General features: G+C 45.3%; 1 protein-coding gene across 3 annotated transcripts in view; it reads left to right on the forward strand.

The window, feature by feature from the left end:
- MLH1 (mutL homolog 1) overlaps positions 1-21081 on the forward strand; it is an 84525-nt gene that overhangs the window by 61115 nt on the left and 2329 nt on the right. For all 3 annotated transcript variants that reach the window (XR_008200659.1, XM_052653134.1, XM_052653194.1), the window contains exons 14-16: positions 15873-15981; positions 17844-17907; positions 20867-21031. Coding sequence is in view for 2 of the 3 variants with exons in the window: in XM_052653134.1 (XP_052509094.1) it covers positions 15873-15981; positions 17844-17907; positions 20867-21031 (338 nt within the window). In the remaining variant the exon portion in view is untranslated. The remainder of the gene's footprint in view (positions 1-15872; positions 15982-17843; positions 17908-20866; positions 21032-21081) is intronic.

Here is a 21081-nt window from a genome sequence, read left to right on the forward strand (position 1 = left end):
AGATCTCTCTTTGGGGATGCCCTCCAGGGGCCCCTTAAAGCATCCCAAAGTTAACTGGAAGTCAGGAGAGTTTCATTTAGAATTTGCTATTTGAAAATTCTGTCAAAAAGTTTTAAAGCACCCAGGCAGATAGGATCATAGGTTTCTGTGAAACAATCCTTACTCCTTGAGCTAAGGTGGGAAAAAATAAAAAGTCGATGTAGATCACTTAAGGCACAGGAACTCACACGATCTGTTATCGAAAGGGCATCCAGGACAGCTTTTGTTCTCCTGTGAGAGAGACCAGTCCAGTCCTACACCAGTCTGCTCCTAATAAAATCCAGTTACCTAGTTAAATTTAATCCAACCTTAGAAAATCCTGACCACATACAGAATTCTTTTCTCATTGCTCCACTTCTGCAAATCCTCTGCCACTTTCTATAGCCATACGTTGTGTCGTGTTCTCTCCCCATTCAGAGAGCCAACTCCAGGACAAAAGCATCTTTTTTCCTTTAAACAAAATCTGTTTCCACTCCCCAGACTTCCTTTTCTGAATGCACACATCCTACTTTTCCTAAGCAACCAGGAACTGACCCTTGCATTGGCATTCATTCCGTTGTTGCTGTTCAGTCACTTAAGTAGTGACTCTTTGTGACCCCATGAACTGCAGCACTCCAGCTTCCCTGTCCTTCACTGTCTCCCAGAGTTTGCTCAGACTCCTGTCCATTGAGTCAGTGATGGCATCCAACCATCTCAACTTCTGTTGTCCCCTTCTCCTTCTGCCCTCACTCTTTCCTAGCATCAAGTGGTCTTTCCCAGTGAGTCAGCTCTTTGCATCAAGTGGCCCAAGTTTTGGAGCTTCAGCTTCAGCATCCGTCCTTCCAATGAATATTTGGGGTTGATTTCCTTTACGATTGACTGGTTTGATCTTCATGCTATTCAAGGGACTTTCAAGAGTCTTTTCCAGCACCACGATTTGAAAGCATCAGTTCTTTGGCGCTCAGCTTCCTTTATGGTTCAACTCTCACATCCATACATTGAATACATGACTATTGGAAAAACCATAGCTTTAACTATATGGATCTTTGTTGGCAAGGTGATGTCTCTGCTTTTTAATATACTGGCTAGGTTTGTCATAACTATTCTTCCAAGGAGCAAGTATCTTAATTTTGTGGCTGCAGTCACTGTCTGCATTGATTTTGGAGCCCAAGAAAATGAAATATGACATTGTTTTCGCATTTTCCCCATCTATATGCCATGAAGTGATAAGACTGGATGCCATGATCTTTGTTTTTTGAATGTTGAGTTTTGAGCCAGCTTTTTCACCCTCCTCTTTCACCGTCAAGAGACTTCTCTTCACTTTCTTCCATTAAAGTGGTATCATATGCATATCTGAGGTTGTTGATATTTCTCCCAGCAATTTTGATTCCACCTTGTGATTCATCCAGCCAGGCATTTCGCATGATGTACTTTGCATATAAGTTAAATAAGCAGAGTGACAATATACAGCCTTGATGTACTCCTTTCCCGATTTTGAGCTAGTCTGTTCCATGTGCGGTTCAAACTGATGCTTCTTGACCTGCATACATGTTTCTCAGGAGGCAGGTAATGTGGTCTGGTATTCCCATCTCTTGAACAATATTCCACAGTTGGTTGTGATCCACATAGTCAAAGGCTTTAGCATAGTCAATGAAGCAGATGTTTTTCTGGAATTCTCTTGCTTTTTCTGTGATCCAGTGGTTGTTGGTAATTTGATCTTTGGGTCTTCTGCCTTTTCTAAACCCATCTTGTACATCTGGAAGTTTGCAGTTCACCTACTGATGAAGCCTAGCTTGAAGGATTTTGAGCATAATCTTGCTGGCATGTGAAATGACTGTAACTGTACAGTAATTTGAGCATTCTTTGGCATTGCCTTTCTTTGGGATTGGAATAAAGACTGACCTTTTCCAGTCCTGTGGCCACTGTGAGTTTTCCAAATTTGCTGGCACACTGAGTGTAGCACTTTAGCAGCAGCATCTTTTAAGATTTGAAATAACTCAGCTGGAATTCCATCAGCCTCACTAGCTTTGTTTGTAGTAATGCTTCCTAAGGCCCACTTGACTTCACACTCGAGGATGTCTGGCTCTGGGTGAGTGATCACACCATCGTGGTTATCTGGGTCATGAAGATCTCTTTTGTACAGTTCTGTGTATTCTTGCCACCTTTTCTTAATCTCGTCTGCTTCTGTTAGGTCCTTGCTTTTTTTGTCCTTTATTGTGCCTATCTTTGCATGAAATGTTCTCTCGATATCTCCAGTTTTCTTAAAGGCATCTCTAGTCTTTCCCATTCTGTTGTTTTTCTCTGTTTCTCTGCATTGTTTACTTAAGGCTTTCTTATCTTTCCTTGCTATTCTCTGCAGCTCTGCATTCAGTTGGGTATTATCTTTCCCTTTTTCCTTTCTCTTTCGTTTTTCTTATTTTCTCAGCTTTTTGTAAGGCCTCCTCCAACAACCACTTAGCCTTCTTGGATTTCTTTTTATTTTGAATGGTTTTGGTCACCACCTCCTGTACAATGTTAATGAACCTCTGACCATAGTTCTTCAGGCACTCTGTCTTGGCACTCTGCCAGATCTAGTCCCTTGAATCTATTCATCACCTCTGCTGAATAATCATAAGGGATTTGATTTGGTCATACCTGAATGGCATAGTGTTTTCCCAACTTTCTTCAATTTTAGCCGGAATTTTGCAATAAGGAGCTGATGGTCTGAGCCACAGTCTGCACCAGGTCTTGTTTTTACTGACTGTATAGAGCTTCATCTTCAGCTGCAAAGAATATAATCAATCTGATTTCAGTATTGGCCATCTGGTGATGTCCATGTATAGAGTCATCTCATGTGTTGTTGGAAGAGGGTGCTTGCTATGACCAGTGTGTTCTCTTGGCGAAACTGTGTTAGCCTTTGCCCTGCTTCATTTTGTACTCAAAGGCCAAACTTGCCTGTTACTCCAGGTATCTTTTGGCGTCCGACTTTTACATTCCAGTTGCATATGGCTAAAAGGGCATCTTTTGGTATTAGTTCTAGGTATTAGGATGTCTTGTAGGTCTTCATAGAATAATTTAACTTTAACTTCTTCAGCATTAGTGGTTAGGGCATAGACTTTGATTGTTGTGATGTTGAATGGTTTGCCTTAGAAATGAACCAAGATCATTCTGTCATTTTGAGATTGCAACCAAGTACTGCATTTCAGACTCTTTTGTTGACTATGAGGGCTACTCCATTCCTTCTAGGCTTAACTCAGTTGGTAAAGAATCCGCCTGCAATGCAGGAGACCCAGGTTCAGTTCCTGGGTTGGGAAGATCCGCTGGAGAAGAGATAGGCCACCCACTCCAGTATCCTTGGGCTTTCCTGGTGGCTCAGCTGGTAACAAATCTGCCTGCAACGTGGGAGACCTGGGTTCAATCCCTGGGTTGGCAAGATCCCCTGGAGAAGAGAACGGCTGCCCACTCCAGTATTCTGGCCTGGAGAATCCATGGACTGCATAGCCCATGGGGTTGCAGAGAGTCAGCCATGACTGAGCGACTTTCACTTTCACTTTTCGTTCCTTCAAAGGGAGTCTTGGCCATAGTAGTAGATATAATGGTCATCTGAATTAAATTCGCCTGTTCCTGTCCATTTTAGTTCACTGATTTCTAAAATGTCGACATTCACTCTTGCCGTCTCCTGTTTGAGCACATCTAGTTTATCCTGATTCGTGGACCTAAGATTCCGGGTTCCTCTGCAGTATCGTTTGCAGCATCCAGACTTAGTTTGACCACCAGACTCATCCACAGCTGGATGCCGTTGCCCCTTTGGCTCAGTCTCTTCCTTCTTTCTGTAGCTGCTTCTCCGCTCTCCCCAGTAGTATATTGGACACCAACCACCCTCGGGGGTTCATCTTCCAGTGTCATCTTTGGCCTTTTCATACTGTTCATGGGGTTCTCAAGGCAAAAATTCCATAAATTGGTAGAAAACATTTCAAGGTGGCACCATACATCTTTAGTTTCTCTCTCACAAGACGAAAGTAGATAAATTTAGACCTTTTTAGCAATTAATGTTCCAGTGTTTTATCTTATTTGAAATTGCCTGGATATTCAGTTTATTCCTATTGTTTAACTTATTTTTAAACTTACCCAAATTTGGAGGGAGTGTTTTAGATGAAAGTTTTCAAAACATGATTAGTCTTAAGGGGTTTACCGGAAAGTTCTTATCCCAGTTACCTTTACTTCCAGATTTAATCATATCAGATTGTTTTCCCTGTTGACAGATTTTATAATGGAAACGCTGTGCACTTACTGACCTCTAGTAACCCTCGGCACAGTGAGAGTGTTAACTCAACATTGATGCCTCTAAAGACAGCTCTGTATTGATTAAGCACACAGGGTTAAGCCAGACAAGCCAGTTTCTGTAGAACCAGAGATCTCATAGTTCTCCCGCTTGAATTTAAAATGTACCTCTCCTTTTTTTCCCCTCAGTCCAGGGGATCGGATCAATCCAGGGCTTGCTGAGAGCACAGACAGAGCAATTACATTGCAGAGGGTGAGGGGAGAGATGCAGGCCCCTCCAGCTCAGGCAGGAGGGGAAAATGCAGGCTCCTGTCTTTTCTTTCTGTTCTTTAAAATCCTACCAAGTACCCCAGGGCTGCCTTGTGGGCTGTGCTTGTATTTCAAGGCTGAAGTGCTCCACCGTGCCCACAGTGTCACAGAGACTTGCAGAACAGCTGGACAGACAGAACCGTATCACAAAGACAGCAGTCACAACACTTAAAGACACGAAAAGCTTTCAGGATAAAGGGGCCGGTGGTGTAGGAGTGAGGACTGAGGAAGAGGTACAGGGAAGAGGGGCAGAAAAGGCTGAAACACAGAGAAGGCTGTTTCTACCCGCCCCTGCAGGTGGGCTCAGGCACCAAGCAGCGCTTCCAGAAAGGGCCAGTGAAGGAGGGGGCGCCCTGTCCGCTGCCACCCGATGGCCAAGCCCAGACACCAGCCCGTTGTTTGTTGTCTGTGGGACTGCGACCCAAGGGTGGGGCTCTGACCGCGCAGTGTGGAGCATACAGCAGTCTGCTGCTGCAGCCTCTTCCCAGCAGGGCTTCTCGTGAGGGCGGGAAATAAAGGTGAGAGTGTTGGGACAATTCCAGCCACTACGCGACCCGAGGGTGGAACCTCTGTCTCTCTCCTGAATCTCAGCGGGAGCCCTCTGGCCCGGGCTCCGTGCAGTGTGAGGCGAGCTTCTCCACCTCTGCTCGTCACCCGCCAGGAGGAGCAGGTCTCACAGGCTGAGAGGAGGGATGCTGTAGCTGCCCGACGTCCACCCTTGGGAGGGAGGACAGGAGAGGTCAGAGAGAGAGAGAGGAGATTTCAGGAGAGGGAAAAGGACAAAGGCGGGGGGAGGCGTTGCCTGAGTGAGGTACTGAGGCCCCCGGGGCCAGGAAGGCAGCCTTAAAACGAGGGGATGCTGAAACAAGGGGTCAGGTGGCCACTTGTCACCCAGGGGCAGCTGCATTCCTGGTCCCAGAGGGGCCCAGATCCTCTCCCCAGAAGGGGATGGGCCCCATGTTGGGCACTGCAGAATATGTTGCCAACCAGGGTTCTTGGCCTCCTTGATCAGAGGCCAGATGAAACATTCAGGCGCGGCCTTCTTGGGGCTCCTGCTGCAGCAGGGATCAGAGGGACACAGACAAACAGGTTCCCTTGGGCGCTCCCCACTCACTTTCAATCTACGGGTGTCCTTTGCCCCAAAGTGGGGCTCTTGTGGGCAGCCTGTTGTAGGCTGTGGTTTCTTAATCAAGTCTGGCACTCTGTGTCTTCTGATTGGAGCATTTAGTCTGTCAACTTTTAACGGAATTATTGGTAGATATGCATTTATTGCCATTTTAACCTTGTTTTCCCAGTTGGTTTTGGATTTCTTCTTTGTCCTCTTTGTTTTTCCTGTTGTGGTTTGATGGTTTTCTTCTGTATTATACTTGTGTTCTCTTCTTGGTTTTTGAATCTCTTGTATGTTTTTCATTTGTGGTTATCATGCTTTTCAAGTGTTAACCGCATCCTATACCTGCTTGCCTTAGGCTGAGAGTCTAGCACATTCTAGGAAATGAACAAATACATATACATTTTCTTTCCTCCCTCACATTTTATGATTTTGATGTCCTTTTCTGCATCCTTATGCTCATCCTTTTGGTGTTTTCACAGTGGTAATTATTGATACTGACCAGGATTCTTAGCCTTCGTTAATCAGGGGAAATTGACTGGAGGCCAGATAAGAAATTCAGGCATAAGTCTTTATTCAGGCTTCTGTGCCGGCTGCAGGAGTGAGTGAAAACAAATGACACGCTCCCTCGCGCACTTGCTCCCCAAGTCGGGGACAAGCTTGTTCCTTATATGGGGTGAAGGTAGCGGTGTGTTCAGGGGTTCAGTGGGGGGGTGGCTTAGGTGGTTTGGCCCACCTCTCTGGTGGTGGTGAGTGCACTGAGGGCATGCTCGGTACCTGCTTTTCTCGAAACACCCAGGTTTTGTTCTTGGCTCTTCAGAAATAACATCTTTTTTTTCTTTTTGCCTTTGTTGTATCTTTTGGTCCCGAATTTGCCCCAACTGTACACACACAGGGTTGTTTTTAGTCCCAAGTATTTTGTAGCTTGAGGAGAGGTGTGTGCAGGGCCAAGCTTTGCAACACTGCAGCAAAGGGTCCCAGGTCCCAGGCCTGTCTCATGACTTTCACAGATGGCGTTTTATTTTTTTGTTTTTAATCTGTATACTGGCTTATTTAGGTGATTTTCTTTCTAATTGTGAATTTCTATTTTCTATAGATTCTTACTTTTCTCTTTAGAGAAGACCTTTCTATATTTTGGGCTTCCCTAGTGGCTCGGATGATAAAGAGTCTGCCTGCAATGCAGGAGACCTGGGTTCGATCCCTGGGTCAGGGAGATCCCTTGGAGAAGGGAATAGCAACCTTCTCCAGTATTCCTGCCTGGAGAATCCCATAGACAGAGGAGCCTGGCGGGCTACAGTCCATGGGGTTGCACGGAGTCAGACAGGACTGAACGACTAACACTTTGAATATCTCTTTCACGATATATTTAACATTGCTATATTCTTTTAGTTTCTGGTTGTCTGGGAAATTGTCTTTCCTATTATAAATGATAATTCTGTTGGGTAGACTTTCTTAGGTTGCAGATTTTTCCCTTTCAAGACTTTGAATATATCTTGCCATTCCCTTCTGGCCTGCAACTTTTCTGGCTGCAACTATCAGAAATCAGCACCCCACTCCAGTACTCTTGCCTGGAGAATCCCATGGGCAGAGGAGCCTGGTGGGCTGCAGTCCATGGGGTCGCGAAGAGTTGGACATGACTGAGAGACTTCACTTTCACGCATTGGAGAAGGAAATGGCAACCCACTCCAGTGTTCTTGCCTGGAGAATCCCAGGGATGGGGGAGCCTGGTGGGCTTCTGTCTATGGAGTCGCACAGAGTCAGACACGACTGAAGCGACTTAGCAGCAGCAGCAGCTTTATAGGGGTTCTTGCTGCCTTTGTTTTTCTCTTTCTACCTTTGTTCTTTTTGTTTTTAACTTTTGCCATTTTTCAAACAGTATGTCTTAAGTTTACTTTGTCTGAGAGCTTCTCTGCTTCCTGTACCTGAATATCTGTTTCCTTCTTTAGGTTTGGGAAGTTTTCAGCCATAATTTCTTCAAAAACATTTTCAATCTCCTTTTCTCTTTCTTCCCCTTCTGGAATCCCTATTATCCATAGGTTGGCACCCCTTTGATTGTCCCATAGGTTTCTTATGGGCTTCCTAGGTGGCGCCAGTGGTAAAGGATTCCCCTGCCAGTGCAGGAGATGCAAGAGTCGCGGGTCTGGTCCTTGGGTTGGGAAGGTAGGAAATGGCCAGCTCCGGTGTTCTTGCCAGGAAAATTGCATGGATAGAGGAGCCTGGCGGGCTACAGTCCATGGGGTGACAAAGAGTCAGACACGACTGAGCGTGCACGCACTAGAATCTACCGGGTTTCTTATATTGCTTTCATTTTCTTTTAAAATTTGGCTTTCTGTCTGCTGTCCTGAGTGGGTAATTTCCATTATTCCAGTCTTCCAGGTCACTTTTTCGTTCTTGTGCACTATTTATTGTGCTCTTCATTGCCTTTAGTTCATGAGTTTTCTGACTTTTCTTGGCTCCGCTCTGCAGCTTCTAGTTCCTTTTTATAGTGGTCTTCATTTCTGTTGACTGATGCGGTGGTTCTGTCACCGCGTGGTGCCCAGCTCTTTGCACACCCATGGACCGCAGCACCCAGGCTTCCCTGTCCCTCACCATCTCCCGGAGTTTTCATATACACACTCATGTCCATTGAATCAGCGATGCCATCAACCGTCTCATCCTCTGTCCCCTTTTCTTCTTCTGCCTCAGTCTTTGCCAGCATCAGTTTTATCCAGTGAGTCAGCTGTTCGCATCAGGTGGCCAAAGTATTGGAGCTTCAGCATCAGTCCTTCCAGAAGAGTATTCAGGGTTGGTTTCCTTTACGATTAACTGGCTTGATATCCTTGCAGTCCAAGGGACTCTCAAGAGTCTGTTCCAGCACCACAGTTTGAAAGCATCAGTTTTTCATCACTCTGCCTTCTTCAGTGTCCAGCGCTCACATTTGTACATGGCAGCTGGGAAGATCATAGCCTGGATTATGTGGACCTTTGTTGGCAAAGCGGTGTCTTTGCCTTTTACCACACTGTCTAGGTTTGTCATCACTTTCCTGCCAGGAAGCAGTTGGCTTCCAGTTTCATGGCTGCAGTCACCATCCACAGTGATTTTAAAGCCCAGGAAGAGGGACTGCATCAGTGCTTCCACCTTTTCCCCTTCTGTTTGCCATGAAGTGATGGGACTGGATGCTGTGATCTTAGTTTTCTCTTAACATTGAGTTTTAAGACGCATTTTTCACTCTTCTGCTTCACCCTCATCAAGTGGTTCTGTAGTTCCTCTTCAGTTTTCTTCCATTAGAGTGGTATCATCTGCATATCTGGGGTCAGTATTTCTCCAGGCAGTCTTGATTCGAGATTGTAACTCATCCAGTCCCGCATTGTGTATGACGTGGTCTGCACATAAGTGAAACAAACAGCCTTGTCATACTCCTTTCTCAATCCTGAACCAGCCAGTTGTTCATACAGGGTTCTAACTGTTGCTTCTTGACCCACATACAGGTTTCTCAGGAGACAGGTAAGATGGTCTGGTGTTCCCATCTCTTTAAGAGTTTTCCACAGTTTGTTATGATCTACACAGTCAAAGGCTCCAGTGTAGTCAATGAAGCAGATGTTTTTCTGAATACCCTTGCTTTCTCTGTGATCCAGCGAATTTTGGCAATTTGATCTCTGGTTCCTCTGCCTTTTCAAATTCAGCTTGAACATCTGGATGCCCTTGGTTCACATACTGCTGAAGGCTAGCTCAGAGGATTTTGAGCATAACCTTACTAGCATGGGAGGTGAGGGCCATTGTCTGGTGGTGTGAACATTCTTTAGTTCTGCCCTTCTTGGGAATTGGGATGAGGATTGACCGTTTCCAGTCCTGTGGCCACTGCTGAGTTTTCCAAATTTGCTGGTGTATTGAGCGCAGCACTTTCACAGCATCATCTTTTAGAATTTGAAATAGCTCAGCTGGAATTCCATCAGCTTCACTAGCTTTCTTTGTAGTGATGCTTCCTAAGGCCCACTTGGCCTCACACTCCAGGATGTCTGGCTCTGAGTGAGAGAGCACACCACCATGGTTATCGGGGTCATGAAGATCTTTTTTGTACAGTTCTTCCGTGTATTCTTTCCATCTCTTCTTGATCTCTTCTGCTTCTGTTAGATCTTCACCATTTCTCTCCTTTATTGTGCTCGTCTTTGGATGAAATGTTCCTTTGATATTTCCAGTTTCCTCAAAGAGATCTCTAGTCTTAGCCTATCTGTTGTTTTCCTTTATTTCTTTGCATTTTTCATTGAGGAAGGCCTTCTTGTCTCTCCCTGCTCTTCTCTGGAACTCTGCATTTAGTTGGGGGTACCTTTCCCTTTCTCCCTTGCTTTTTGCTTTGTTTCTTTCTCAGCTATGTGTAAAGCCGCCTCAGATAACACTTTGCCTTTGTGCATCTCTTTGGGGTGGTTTTGTTCGTTGCCTCCTGTACAGTATTACAGACCTCTCTCCATGATTCCTCAGGTGCTCTGTTTACTAGATCTAATCCCTTGAATCTTTCTGTATTTATCACCTCCACTGTATATTCATAGGGGATTTAAGTCATACCTGACTGGCCTAGTGGTTTTCCCTGCTTTTTTTAGTCTAAGTCTGAATTTTGCTATGAGGAGCTGTGATCTGAGCCACAGTCAGCTCCAGGTCTTGTTTCTGCTGACTCTACACAGCTTCTCCATTTTTGGCTACAAAGAATGTAATCAGTCTGATTTCGGTACTGATCATTTGGTGATGTCCATGTGTAAAGTCGTCTCTTGTTTTGTTGAAAAAGGGTGTTTGGTTTTACCAGTGTATTCTCTTGGCAGAATTCTGCTGGTCTTTGCCCTGCTTCATTTTGTACTCCAAGGCCAAACTTGTCTGTTACTCCAGGTGTCTCTTGACTTTCTGCTTTTGCATTCCTGTCCCTTATGCTGAACAGGATATCTTTTTTTTTTTTTTTTTTTGGTATTCTAGGTTTTCTAGGTCTTCATAGAACTGATCAACTTCAGCTTCTTTAGTATTGGTGGTTGGGGCATAGACTTGGATTACTGTGATTTTGAATGGTTTGCCTTGGAAATGAACTGAGACCATTCTGTCATTTTCAAGGTTGCACCCAAGTACTGCATTTTGGACTCTCTTGTTGACTCTGAGGGCTATTCCATTTCTTCTAAGGGGTTCCAGCCCGCAGCAGGTATAATGGTTGTCTGAATTAAATTCTCCCACCCCCGTCCATTTATTTCACTGATTTCTAATATGTCAGTGTTTACTCTTGCCATCTCATGTTCAGCCACATCCAATTTACCTTGATTCATGGATCTAATATTCCAATTTCCTATGTGGTACTGTTCTTCACAGCATCTGACTTTATTTTCGTCACCAGACACACCCACAGCTGAGCGTCATTTCCTCTCTGGCCCAGACGCTTCATTCTTTTTGGAGCTATTAGTAATTGTCCTCTGCTCTTCCCCAGTAGCATACTGGACACCTTCTGACCTGGGGGCTCATCTTTCAGTGTCACATCTTTTTGCCTTTCTACACACTTCATGGGGTTCTTACAGCTAGTGTGTTGGAGTGGATTGCCATTCCCTCCTCCAGGGGACCATGTTTTGTTAGAAGTCTGCACTGTGGCCCAGCCATCTTGGGTGGCCCTGCACGGCACGGCTCACAGCTTCGCTGAGTTACACAAGCCCCTTTGCCGTGACAAGGCAGTGATCCTTGAAGGAGACTTCTGTCAATAACCTTTCTTAATTCCTTGAGTGTTTCCATTATCTCCATTTTGAAATCGGTGTCTGTTAGGTCTGTTTCATTGTTTGCTCTTTCTGGGGATTTCTCTTGATCATTTAACTGGGAGTGGTTTCTCTGCTTCTTCATCCTCTTGCTCTGAGTTAAGGAGAAACGGTTATCTCTGTTGGAGCAGGAGTCTTGGGGGCTGTTTCTGTGTGGGCGTTGCCGTGTAGCTTGTGCCGTGTAGCTTGTGCGGGTTTACTATAATGTGAGGGCTGTTTTTATTTTTGTGTGTTTGGCTGCGCTGGTGTGCAGGATCTTCAGTTGCAGCAGATGGGGTCTAGTTCCCTGAGCAGGGATTGAACCGGGCCCCCTGCGTTGGGAGTGCTGAGCCGTAACTGCTGGACCACCAGGGAAGACCGTGAGGCTGTTCTCAGTGTGCGCCTGTTGACTCTTTCCTCAGCATGTGCTGGGCGTTCTCCCCTTGATGCAGGGGGTGTGCAGATGCGGTGGCCGGTGCCAGCTAATGGATTTTTCAGTGGCAGTGGTGGCTCGTGTGCAGCCCAGAAGCTTTGTGATGGGAGTGGAGGCAGCACATGACCGCCCCTGGAGGCTGGGAGGGGGTGGCCCACAACTTGACACTGCTCCTGCAGCCCAGGGGCGGTGGCGACTAGTGACGGCTCCCGGAGCTTGTCCAGCCACCTGCAGCCGCACACAGGAAGAAAGGCTGTGATGGTGGGGCCTCCCCTCTGCCGTGTGCCCCCACACAGGGGTGCCTGGCCTCTACAGCGGCTCAGGCTTCTTCCTCAGAGCCCATCGGGTGTGGCCACACCAGACTGCAGCGCCTCATGCTGTGTCCACACAGCGCCCCCCGGCCCCATCCCCAGGCCCGCTCTCTGAGGAGTGCAGAGCTGTGGCACTGACCGTCTGAGCGGGCCTGGCTGTGCTGACCGCCACAGGCCAGACCATGTTCTGCTCTGCTCTGAGGCTCTGAAGCTCCCCCTCCGTCCTGGCGATCTCCCTGCTGGTGAGGGGACTTCCCAGCACGCAGGACCTTTCCTCTTTGGCAGCTCCCTCCCTGGGGCACAGGTCCATTCTCATTCCTTTCTTGCTTTGTTTTTGTCCCTCTCGGTTACATGGAGATTTTCTTGCCCTTTCAGAGGGCTGAGGCCTTGTGCCAGCATTTAGTAGATGCTCTGTGAGAACCCTTCCCGTCTAGATGTGTCTTTGATGCACCTGTGGAAGGAGAAGAGCTTCGCCTCCTGGTGTTTCACCACCCTAGATGGCTCCTGTATCACACGGTGACCTTTTCATCTATTTAGGGAATTCCTTCTCACTCTGGGATAATTAAATCATTGCTCTTTTGTTAGCTCCTAAAATGCTTATATGTAAATCTCTTGTCCACCTGGGATTTAGTTTTGGTATATGGTGTTATATTCACAGTTTCTATGTGTCTGATTGCTCCATATTACATTGTTAACTCTCCGTTTGTTTGAATTTATCCAGTATTTTTTGCTCATAATTCTTTTCCTCAGACCTTTCATGGTGTATGGACCTACTTCCTCTTTGAGTGGGGCCATGGATGGAAAGCTTTTTGTTTTGTCTAATCCATCTTTATTTTGATAAGTTTCTTTGCTGGCTTTAAAATTTCAGAGTTGCAGTTACTTTTTCTAAGTGCATTGAAGGTGTTAATCTACCGATTGTTGGCTCCTCTTATTGTTGAAAATTCAAGTGTCAGTCTTTTTTTTTTTTTGGCCTCGCTGTGCAGCTTGCGGAGGTCTAGGGATTGAACTGGCACCGTTGGCCGTGAAAGTTCGGAGTCCTAACCGCTGGACTGCCAGAGAATCCCCTGTCAGTCCTGTGTTTTGTTACTTTGTGGTGGTCTCCTCTGTCTCTGAGTGCCTTTAAGGTCTCTCTTTGGTATTCTGTTTCTCTCAGGTGTAGATTTTGTTGGGCTTCCTGGACCTGAGGCTTGGTATCGTTCATCACTTTTGGGACGTTCACTGACACTTTATCTTGAGAGTCTTCAGTTACTGTCTCTCCCTGTTTCCCAAACCTGCAATTTTAATTACATATTTATTTTCCTTCACATCGCTTAAGCTTTCATGTTTTCATGTCGTCAGTCTGTGCTCCTGACAGTTCCACCTTTTAATGGCCTTGCCAGCTTTGTCCACTCTGTTCAGCTGATCTTGATTTTTAAAGATGTATTTACTTCTGACTTTTTGACTGTGGTGGATCTTTGTCGCAGCATGTGCGCGCTCTGCGGTTGTGGTGAGTGGGAGTGAGTGGCGCGCAGGCTGCTCGCGGTGGTCTCTCTTGTTCCCAGCACAGGCTCGGAGCGCGCAGCCGTCGGTAGTTGCAGCACGTGAGCTCAGCAGTTGCGGTGCAGGGGCTTGGTTGCTCCGTGGCACGTGGGATCTCCCTGGACCAGGGATCAAACTGGCGTATTTGACTGCATTGCAAGGTGCATTCTCAACCACTGGATGACCAGGGAAACCTGGATCTTAATTTTTAATTTCAATTTTTGTATTTTTTATTTTTAGACATTTTGTTTGTTTTTTTTTGAAATCTCCGTGATCATTTTTTAATATGAACTTTAAAAAATTCTGATTTTAATTGTTAAGGTTGAGTCAAAATAAATCATTTTCCCCATTGTTTACCATGAAATTCTTACCTTTATCCATTAGTATATTAAAATACAAAAGACCTTGTGTCACCTGACCTTGCCAGGGTGCAGATAAAGACAGTTCTACTTTTTTCCTTTCATATTTTTACACTGTTTGCTTTCCTTGCCTCGCTACAATGTTTAGAACCCACAATACAATGTCAGATAGAATGAGTGAGCATGGGAGCTGTTATCTTTTTCTGTGTTGTGGAAAGAATGCATTTACTGTTTCACCATTCAACATGATGCTCCTTGGAGGTTTTTCTTTGATAGGTTTTTCAGATTAAGGAAGTTATTTTCTATTCCTAGTTTGCTGAGGGATATATATATATTTTTTTTACTGCGCCACACAGCATGTGGGATCTTAATTCCCCAACCAGGGATTAAACCTGCACCCCCTGCATTGGAAGTGTAGAGTCTTAACCAGTGGATTGCCAGTGTTAAGACAGTCTCTGAGAGTTTTTATTTAAAAATTGTTGTTGTCAAATACTCTTTCTGTGTCTGTTAAAATGATTATTTTTTCTCATTTATTCTGTATGGTGAGATTTTCCAAATGCTAAATCACCTTACGTTCCTGGCCTAATCTTGTCTTGATTATATTATTTCTTTTTTCATATTGCTGAACTTAATTTGCTAATTTTTTGTTGAGAATTTTTATGTCTGTGACCCACAAGGATATTGGTCTAAAATTTTCTTTTTTAAATGTTTTCTCGTATTAGGGTTAGGATAGGGTTATGCTAGCCTTGTAAAGTAGGAATTACTGTCTTCCTTTATTTTTTGAAAGTTTATGTAGAGTTGTTTCTGTTTGTTTTTTTTCCTATTTTTTAAGTTGAACTATAGTTGATTTCAGGTGTACAGCAAAGTGATTGTTAAACACACACACACATTCTTTTTCAAATTGTTTTCTGTTCTAGGTTATTACAAGATATTGAAGATAGCTCCCTGAGCTATAGATTAGGTCCTTGTTTATATCTGTTAATCCCATACTCCTAATTAACCCCTCCCTACCCACTTTCCCCTTTGGCAACCATAAATTTTCTTTCTATGTCTGAGTCCTTCTGTTTTGTAGAAGTTCATTTGTAGTATTTTCTAGATTCCACGTGTAGGTGAAATGAATTTTGTCTTTCCTTGATCATTGTGATAGTCTGCGACTTACTCTATGTTTTAATACCTCCTAAGCACACTGACATGCTTACTGTTTTATCATCTTTACTGGAATTTTCAATCTTTAAAACTTGGCAGATACTGACTTTGTGATTTTTTCTGGGTTCTAATTCTTGGTGCCTAGTTTTGAGCACAGAGGTCCTGGTTCTTTACCTGTGAGGAATTATTTGAAGTCTGAATTGAAGATGAATTTCTCCAGAGAGAATTTGCATTTGATTCTAGGAGGGACCTGGAGGAACAGTCAGCCCTGGAATCAGTTTAGATTAAAACCTCCACAGACTTTGCAGGCAGCCTGCTTCGCGTGAATCCTGGCTGTAGAAGGGGGCATGTGACCGCCTGTCAGCGTCCCCATCCCACCCCATTCCTAGGCTGTTCAGAGTCTGCACAAACCGAAGTTCCTGAATCCTGCAGTTCCTCTGGTGTCTTAGTTTATAGAGCGGTTCAGAGCTCTTGTTACTTCTCTGGCTTCCTGCTTTAATCTTTCGGCAATTTCTTGTTGCATTTTGAAAGATCCGGTTTGAAAGATTAATTCTATCTTATTCCTTCTTTGTGTGTGTTTTCAGCAGGAGTTTTCCACGTCTCTAGCTCTGGTGCTTGGTGCTCTGGGGTGCAAGGAGGTGTTGGTGGGGGGCTGCTCCTGACCTGTGTCTTGTTTTCCAGCTCTCCGGGAGATGCTGCATAACCACTCCTTTGTGGGCTGCGTGAATCCTCAGTGGGCCTTGGCACAGCATCAGACCAAGTTATACCTTCTCAACACCACCAGACTCAGGTAAATCGGTGCAAATGAGAGAAACACAGAGCTGCTAGGAGGGTGGTCCTGGAGACAGAGGCAGGAGATGCTGGGGAGAGCAGGGTGACAGGCGGAAAGGGGCCAGCTTCAGAGGCAGACCCATGCGGCTTCTCATCCAGGCCCAACATTTACCATTATGTGACCGTGGGCAAGTCACTTTGATAACTGAGTCTCGGATTTCTCTTCTGTACAAGTGGGGTATCACCATTAATTCACAGGGTTTTGTGAAGGTAAGATGACGTGCTGTGAGCGGGTGTTGAGAGCTTGGAGCTGGTGGGGTGTTCCAGCCTGTGTGGTGTACAGCAGGGGCTGCGGGCTGCTCTGCAACACCAGCTCTCAGCTGCTCAAATCCAGCTGATTGGCTTTAAAGCTGGGATCAGGTCCTGTGACGCAGGGGCTGATTGAATTCAAGTAGTGGGGGAGGGAGGGCTGAGCCCCTGGGAGACTTTGAGGGAGAAACCCGCCTCTGTAATGGGCCACTGCGGTGAGGAGGGAGATCAGATCAGTGCGGCCTCCAGGGCAGGGGAGCGAGGCAGGGGAGGGGCGAGAGGGCCTGACACCACCTCTCCTTTCAGCTTTGGGATGGAGCCAGGGCCTGTTCCAGCCCTGAAGAGCCAGTGGGGGTCCATGAGCACAGGATGGGCCAACTCGGCAGCGCCCTTTGCCCAGCACGCAGCTGGTGCCATTTATAGTTGTCTCCAGGGATCTTGGAGGACGAGCTCCTGTTGAGTCTAGAGCCTCTGTTAAATGTGATCTCGAATTGGTAGTTCAGGTGGGCGGTGCTGCCACCCTCCATCGCTGGACACCGTCACTTGGCTGTCGTGGGACTCTGTCCTGCTGAGATCCCACGTGACCTCCCTGAGCTAGACTGCCCCACCGGGAGCTTGCTGCCGGCACACCCGGCCTTGGGTGCTGGTGACTCCTTCCTCCTAGGCTCGGAAACCCTTAGTGAGCTCAGCTCAGGGCCACTGTCCTGAGAAGCCGTGGGCTCACCCAATGAGCTCTTACTGGTTATTGGGGATCCTGCTCCCTTTGTTTTTTCTTTGCCAGGAAATCTAACTGCGTGATTTCTAAGATGCCAAATCACAATTGTTTCGGTTCTTTCATGATTACAAACCTAGGCCAGTCCTAGAATCCTAGCTGCTAATAAATGGGAAGAGTTTCCCAGCGAGCGTGTGAACCGGCTGAGAGCAGGGGTTTTAGACTTGGCTTCTTCCCTCCCCACTGACTGACTCTGACCCGGGACCAGCCAGCAGCTCTCCGGGTACCTTGGGGTCCCTGCTGCCGTGCTTTGCCTACTTGGATAACCTAGTCTTTAAACAAGACCTGTGTGGTGCAAATTTCTTTCATAACTGTGGAGTACAGTTATTTCAATTCTGTGTTTCTGCAGGTAGTTCAGTATATTGTACACTTTGCAGCTGCCTAAACCATCCCCCATGCAGCCCGAGTCTGTCCCCTGCCCTCCCCGTACAGCCCATATTTCTAGATGGTGGGTTGTAAAAGAAACGGTTTATACGATTCTTTGCCAGTGGGGAAAAGTGAGCAAAAACTGCTTAACTTTGTCACCACTGGGTGTCAGAACCTTTTACTGCACCAGGAAGGTGGGGACAGAGCGCGGTGTGGGCAGGGCAGGCGGTCTCAGTGCTGTGACCGAGTGCGGAGGCCGCCGCCTCCCCCGCGGTGGTGCAGGTCTCAGGACTGCTGGAAAGGCCGCCGTGAGGTAGCGCGTCTTCACCCTCACCGTGTCTCGGGTTCCCTCTCCCATTTTGTCCCTGCCCCTTGGCTCTCAAGCACAGATTCTGCTTCTCCTTAAAGTAAAGTCACTTCATTTTTGTTTTCAGTGAAGAACTGTTCTACCAGATCCTCATTTATGATTTTGCCAATTTTGGTGTTCTGAGGTTATCGGTAAGTTTATTTCCTGCTTCTCATTTCTGAGAGTTCAACAGCTGGTCATTTCTGAAAACAGCCCTACCCTGTTATCTTATTTGTTGTTTATTAAGTGTTTTAAAATGTGATTAGAATAGTTTATGTATGAGTTGCATATGGAAGTATCCTTATAATAGTTTTATACAAAGCAGAAGTCATTTGGTAGCCAATTTAAATGTTTATTATTATAGAAACTACTACATATCTACTTAAAACTTAAGAGATAGAAGCAGAAATAAACATTCTCTAAAGCCCACAACCCAGACACAATCCCAACTAACATTTTAATGTAGAATTAAAACTCATACTATCCATGTAGTTTTGTATCTTCTTTTTACATGTGACATACAGAAAAGCCCTCTGGAATTTTTATTGGGATTGTGTTGAGTGCATACTATAGATCAATTTGGGGAGAAAAATCTATTTCTTAATAGTCAAATTTTTTGGATACTAATGAAAAAGGCATTTTTGAAAAACTGTCAATTGTTTGTTGCTATTATAAAAGTACAAGTGTTTTGGTAATTCTCTCTTGCAGCCTTGTTAAACTCACTTGTTAGCTGCAGCTTTTTTATTGATTCCAGCAGACTTTCTAGGTATATGACCGTGGTGTCTGTGAGTAAAGACAGTTTTATCCCTTCCTCTCCAACCCCGATGCCTTTTCTCTCTCTTGCTTGGTTGTACCGGCAAGAAGCTAAGTCAGGCTAAACGGAAGTGGTGAGGCTGGAAATACCCTTATTTTTAGTCTTGGGGGAGCGTTCAGTCTTTGACCACGAAGTAGGTAGGTTTTTGTAGACGGCCCTTAGGGTGGCTGAGGAAGTTCCTTTCTATTCCTTGTGTGCTTCAGGTTTTTATTCAGGAAGGGAGGCTGAATTTTTTTCAGATGCTTCCTCTGTATCTGTTCAGATAATTGTATGGTTTTCCCTTTTTTAGTTTGTTGGTATAGTGAATTACATGGATTGGTTTTCATATTTTAAACCAGTCTTGCATTCCTGGGATAAGCCCCGCTTGTACATGATATGTTACCCATTTTATATTTTACTGGGATTGACTTGTTATAATTTGTTCACGACTCTTAACATCTGTATTCCTGCAAGACACTAGTTTGTGGTCTAGTGTTCAGCCACGTCCGATTCTTTGTGACCCCATGGACTGTAGCCCACCAGGCTCCTCTGTCCATGAGCTTCTCCAGATGAGAATACTGGAGTGGTTTGCCACTTCCTTCTCCAGGGGATCGTCCCAGTCCCGGGATTAAACCCCTACCTCTTGCGCCTCCTGTATTGGAAGGTGGGTTCTTTACAACTAGTGGCACCTGGGACGCCCTACTGGTTTGCAGTTTTCTTGTGTGGTGTCTGGTTTTGGTATCAAATACTGGCTTCATGGAATGAGTTGGGAAATAGTTATTCCATCTTCAGAAAGAGTTTACAGTTGTTTATGCTTTAAATGTTTGGTAAAAATCAGTTGCAGCCATCTGGGCCTGGAGATTTCCTCATAGGAAGATTTTTAAGTAAAATTTTTAGTGGTATAGAGCTATTCATGTTAGCTTTGAGGGGCCTTCGTATTAAGTTTAAAAATACTTGTCCATTTAAGTTTTCGAATTTATTGGCATAAAGTTGTTCATAATCTTTTTTATTGTTCTAATGTCTATACATCTGTAGTGATGTAACCTCTCTCATTCCAATATTGGTAATTTATGTCTTCTTTTTAACTTAATCAGTCTGACTAAGGTTTGTCATTCTGGACCCAAAGAACTGACTTTGGTTTCAGTGATTCTTCTGTTGTTTTTCTGATTTCCGCTTCATTGATATCTGCTCTCATCTTTCTTTTCTTCTACTTAAAGTGCTGTAAAATTTCCCCAAGTGCTGCTTTAGCACACATTCGGATAAGTTTCCATTTTCATCCAGTTCAGAATACTTCTAAATTTCCTTTTGATTTTTTTTGACCCTCACATTATTTAGAAATGTATTATTTAGTCTCTTAATTACTTGGAGTTTTCTCAGAGATCAAGTATTGATTTCTAATTTAATTCCATTTTTGCAGAGAACATATTTGAATCCTTTTACACTTACTGAGACTTGTTTTATGGCCCCTAGTATAATTGGTGTTGGTAATATTCCATGTGCATTTGAAAAGAATTTGTGTTCTGGTCTTGTTGAGTAGAATGTTCCACAAATGGCAGATGTCTCAAACTGCTGGTGACGCTGAAACCGTGTATATACTGATTTTCTGTCACCGGTTCTGTCAGCTGTTGGGGAAAGGATATGGAAGCCTCCGTGTAACTGCATGCTTCTCTTCACAGCTGTTTTACCCTTCATGCATTTAAAGCTCCGTCACCGAGTGCATAAATGCCAGGGTAGCCAGGGCAGCTAGGATAGCCAGGTCTTTCGCTGACTGGCTCCCCTGTTGCGGGAAAGAGTGATCAGTGCGCTGTGGGTCTGTAGCACGTGGAACGTGTTACTGTGGCGACAGCGAGAGTTCACAGGGAGGGACGGGTGAAAACGGAGGCGTGCTGTTTTCCGCAACAGAGTCCGGCCTCCTTCCCAACAGATGACTTACCTGAATGTCATTTGCTTTAACGTTCTTTCCCTCCCCCTTGCTTTAGTAAAGCGGTAGGAAGAAGTGAAGGCTCAGCCTTGTGAGTTTCTGGAAATACAAAAGCGAGGTCTGTAAAGCTACACAAAAAGAAGTGCCTTCCCATGGCTTTGCCTTTCGCAGCTTTTCAGCAGGTCTTTGTCGATGACGCCTTCTTTGTTGAAATGGCCATTGGTGAGGAGGACAGCCTTCTTTTGTAGGTTGTCAAGGGTTTTCTTCGGGGGAATTGAGCCATGCGTGCTAGATTTGTGGCTTGTTGCCTGCTGAGGTGGCAGTGGCCTTGTGGGAGTTCAGGCAGTGTTTGGAAGCCCTGTTAACGCTTGCTCCTAACGTTCTTGCCCCTTCCTAGGAGCCAGCACCGCTCTTTGACCTGGCCATGCTTGCCTTAGACAGTCCCGAGAGTGGCTGGACAGAGGAGGATGGTCCCAAGGAGGGACTTGCTGAGTACATTGTCGAGTTTCTGAAAAAGAAGGCTGAGATGCTTGCAGACTACTTCTCTCTGGAGATTGATGAGGTGGGTGACAGCTGTTTTTGTCTCCCTTGTAAGTCCCCCTTGATCTCTGG

Source organism: Budorcas taxicolor, chromosome 1, assembly GCF_023091745.1.
Source record: "Budorcas taxicolor isolate Tak-1 chromosome 1, Takin1.1, whole genome shotgun sequence".
NCBI classification, from domain to species: Eukaryota; Metazoa; Chordata; class Mammalia; order Artiodactyla; family Bovidae; genus Budorcas; species Budorcas taxicolor.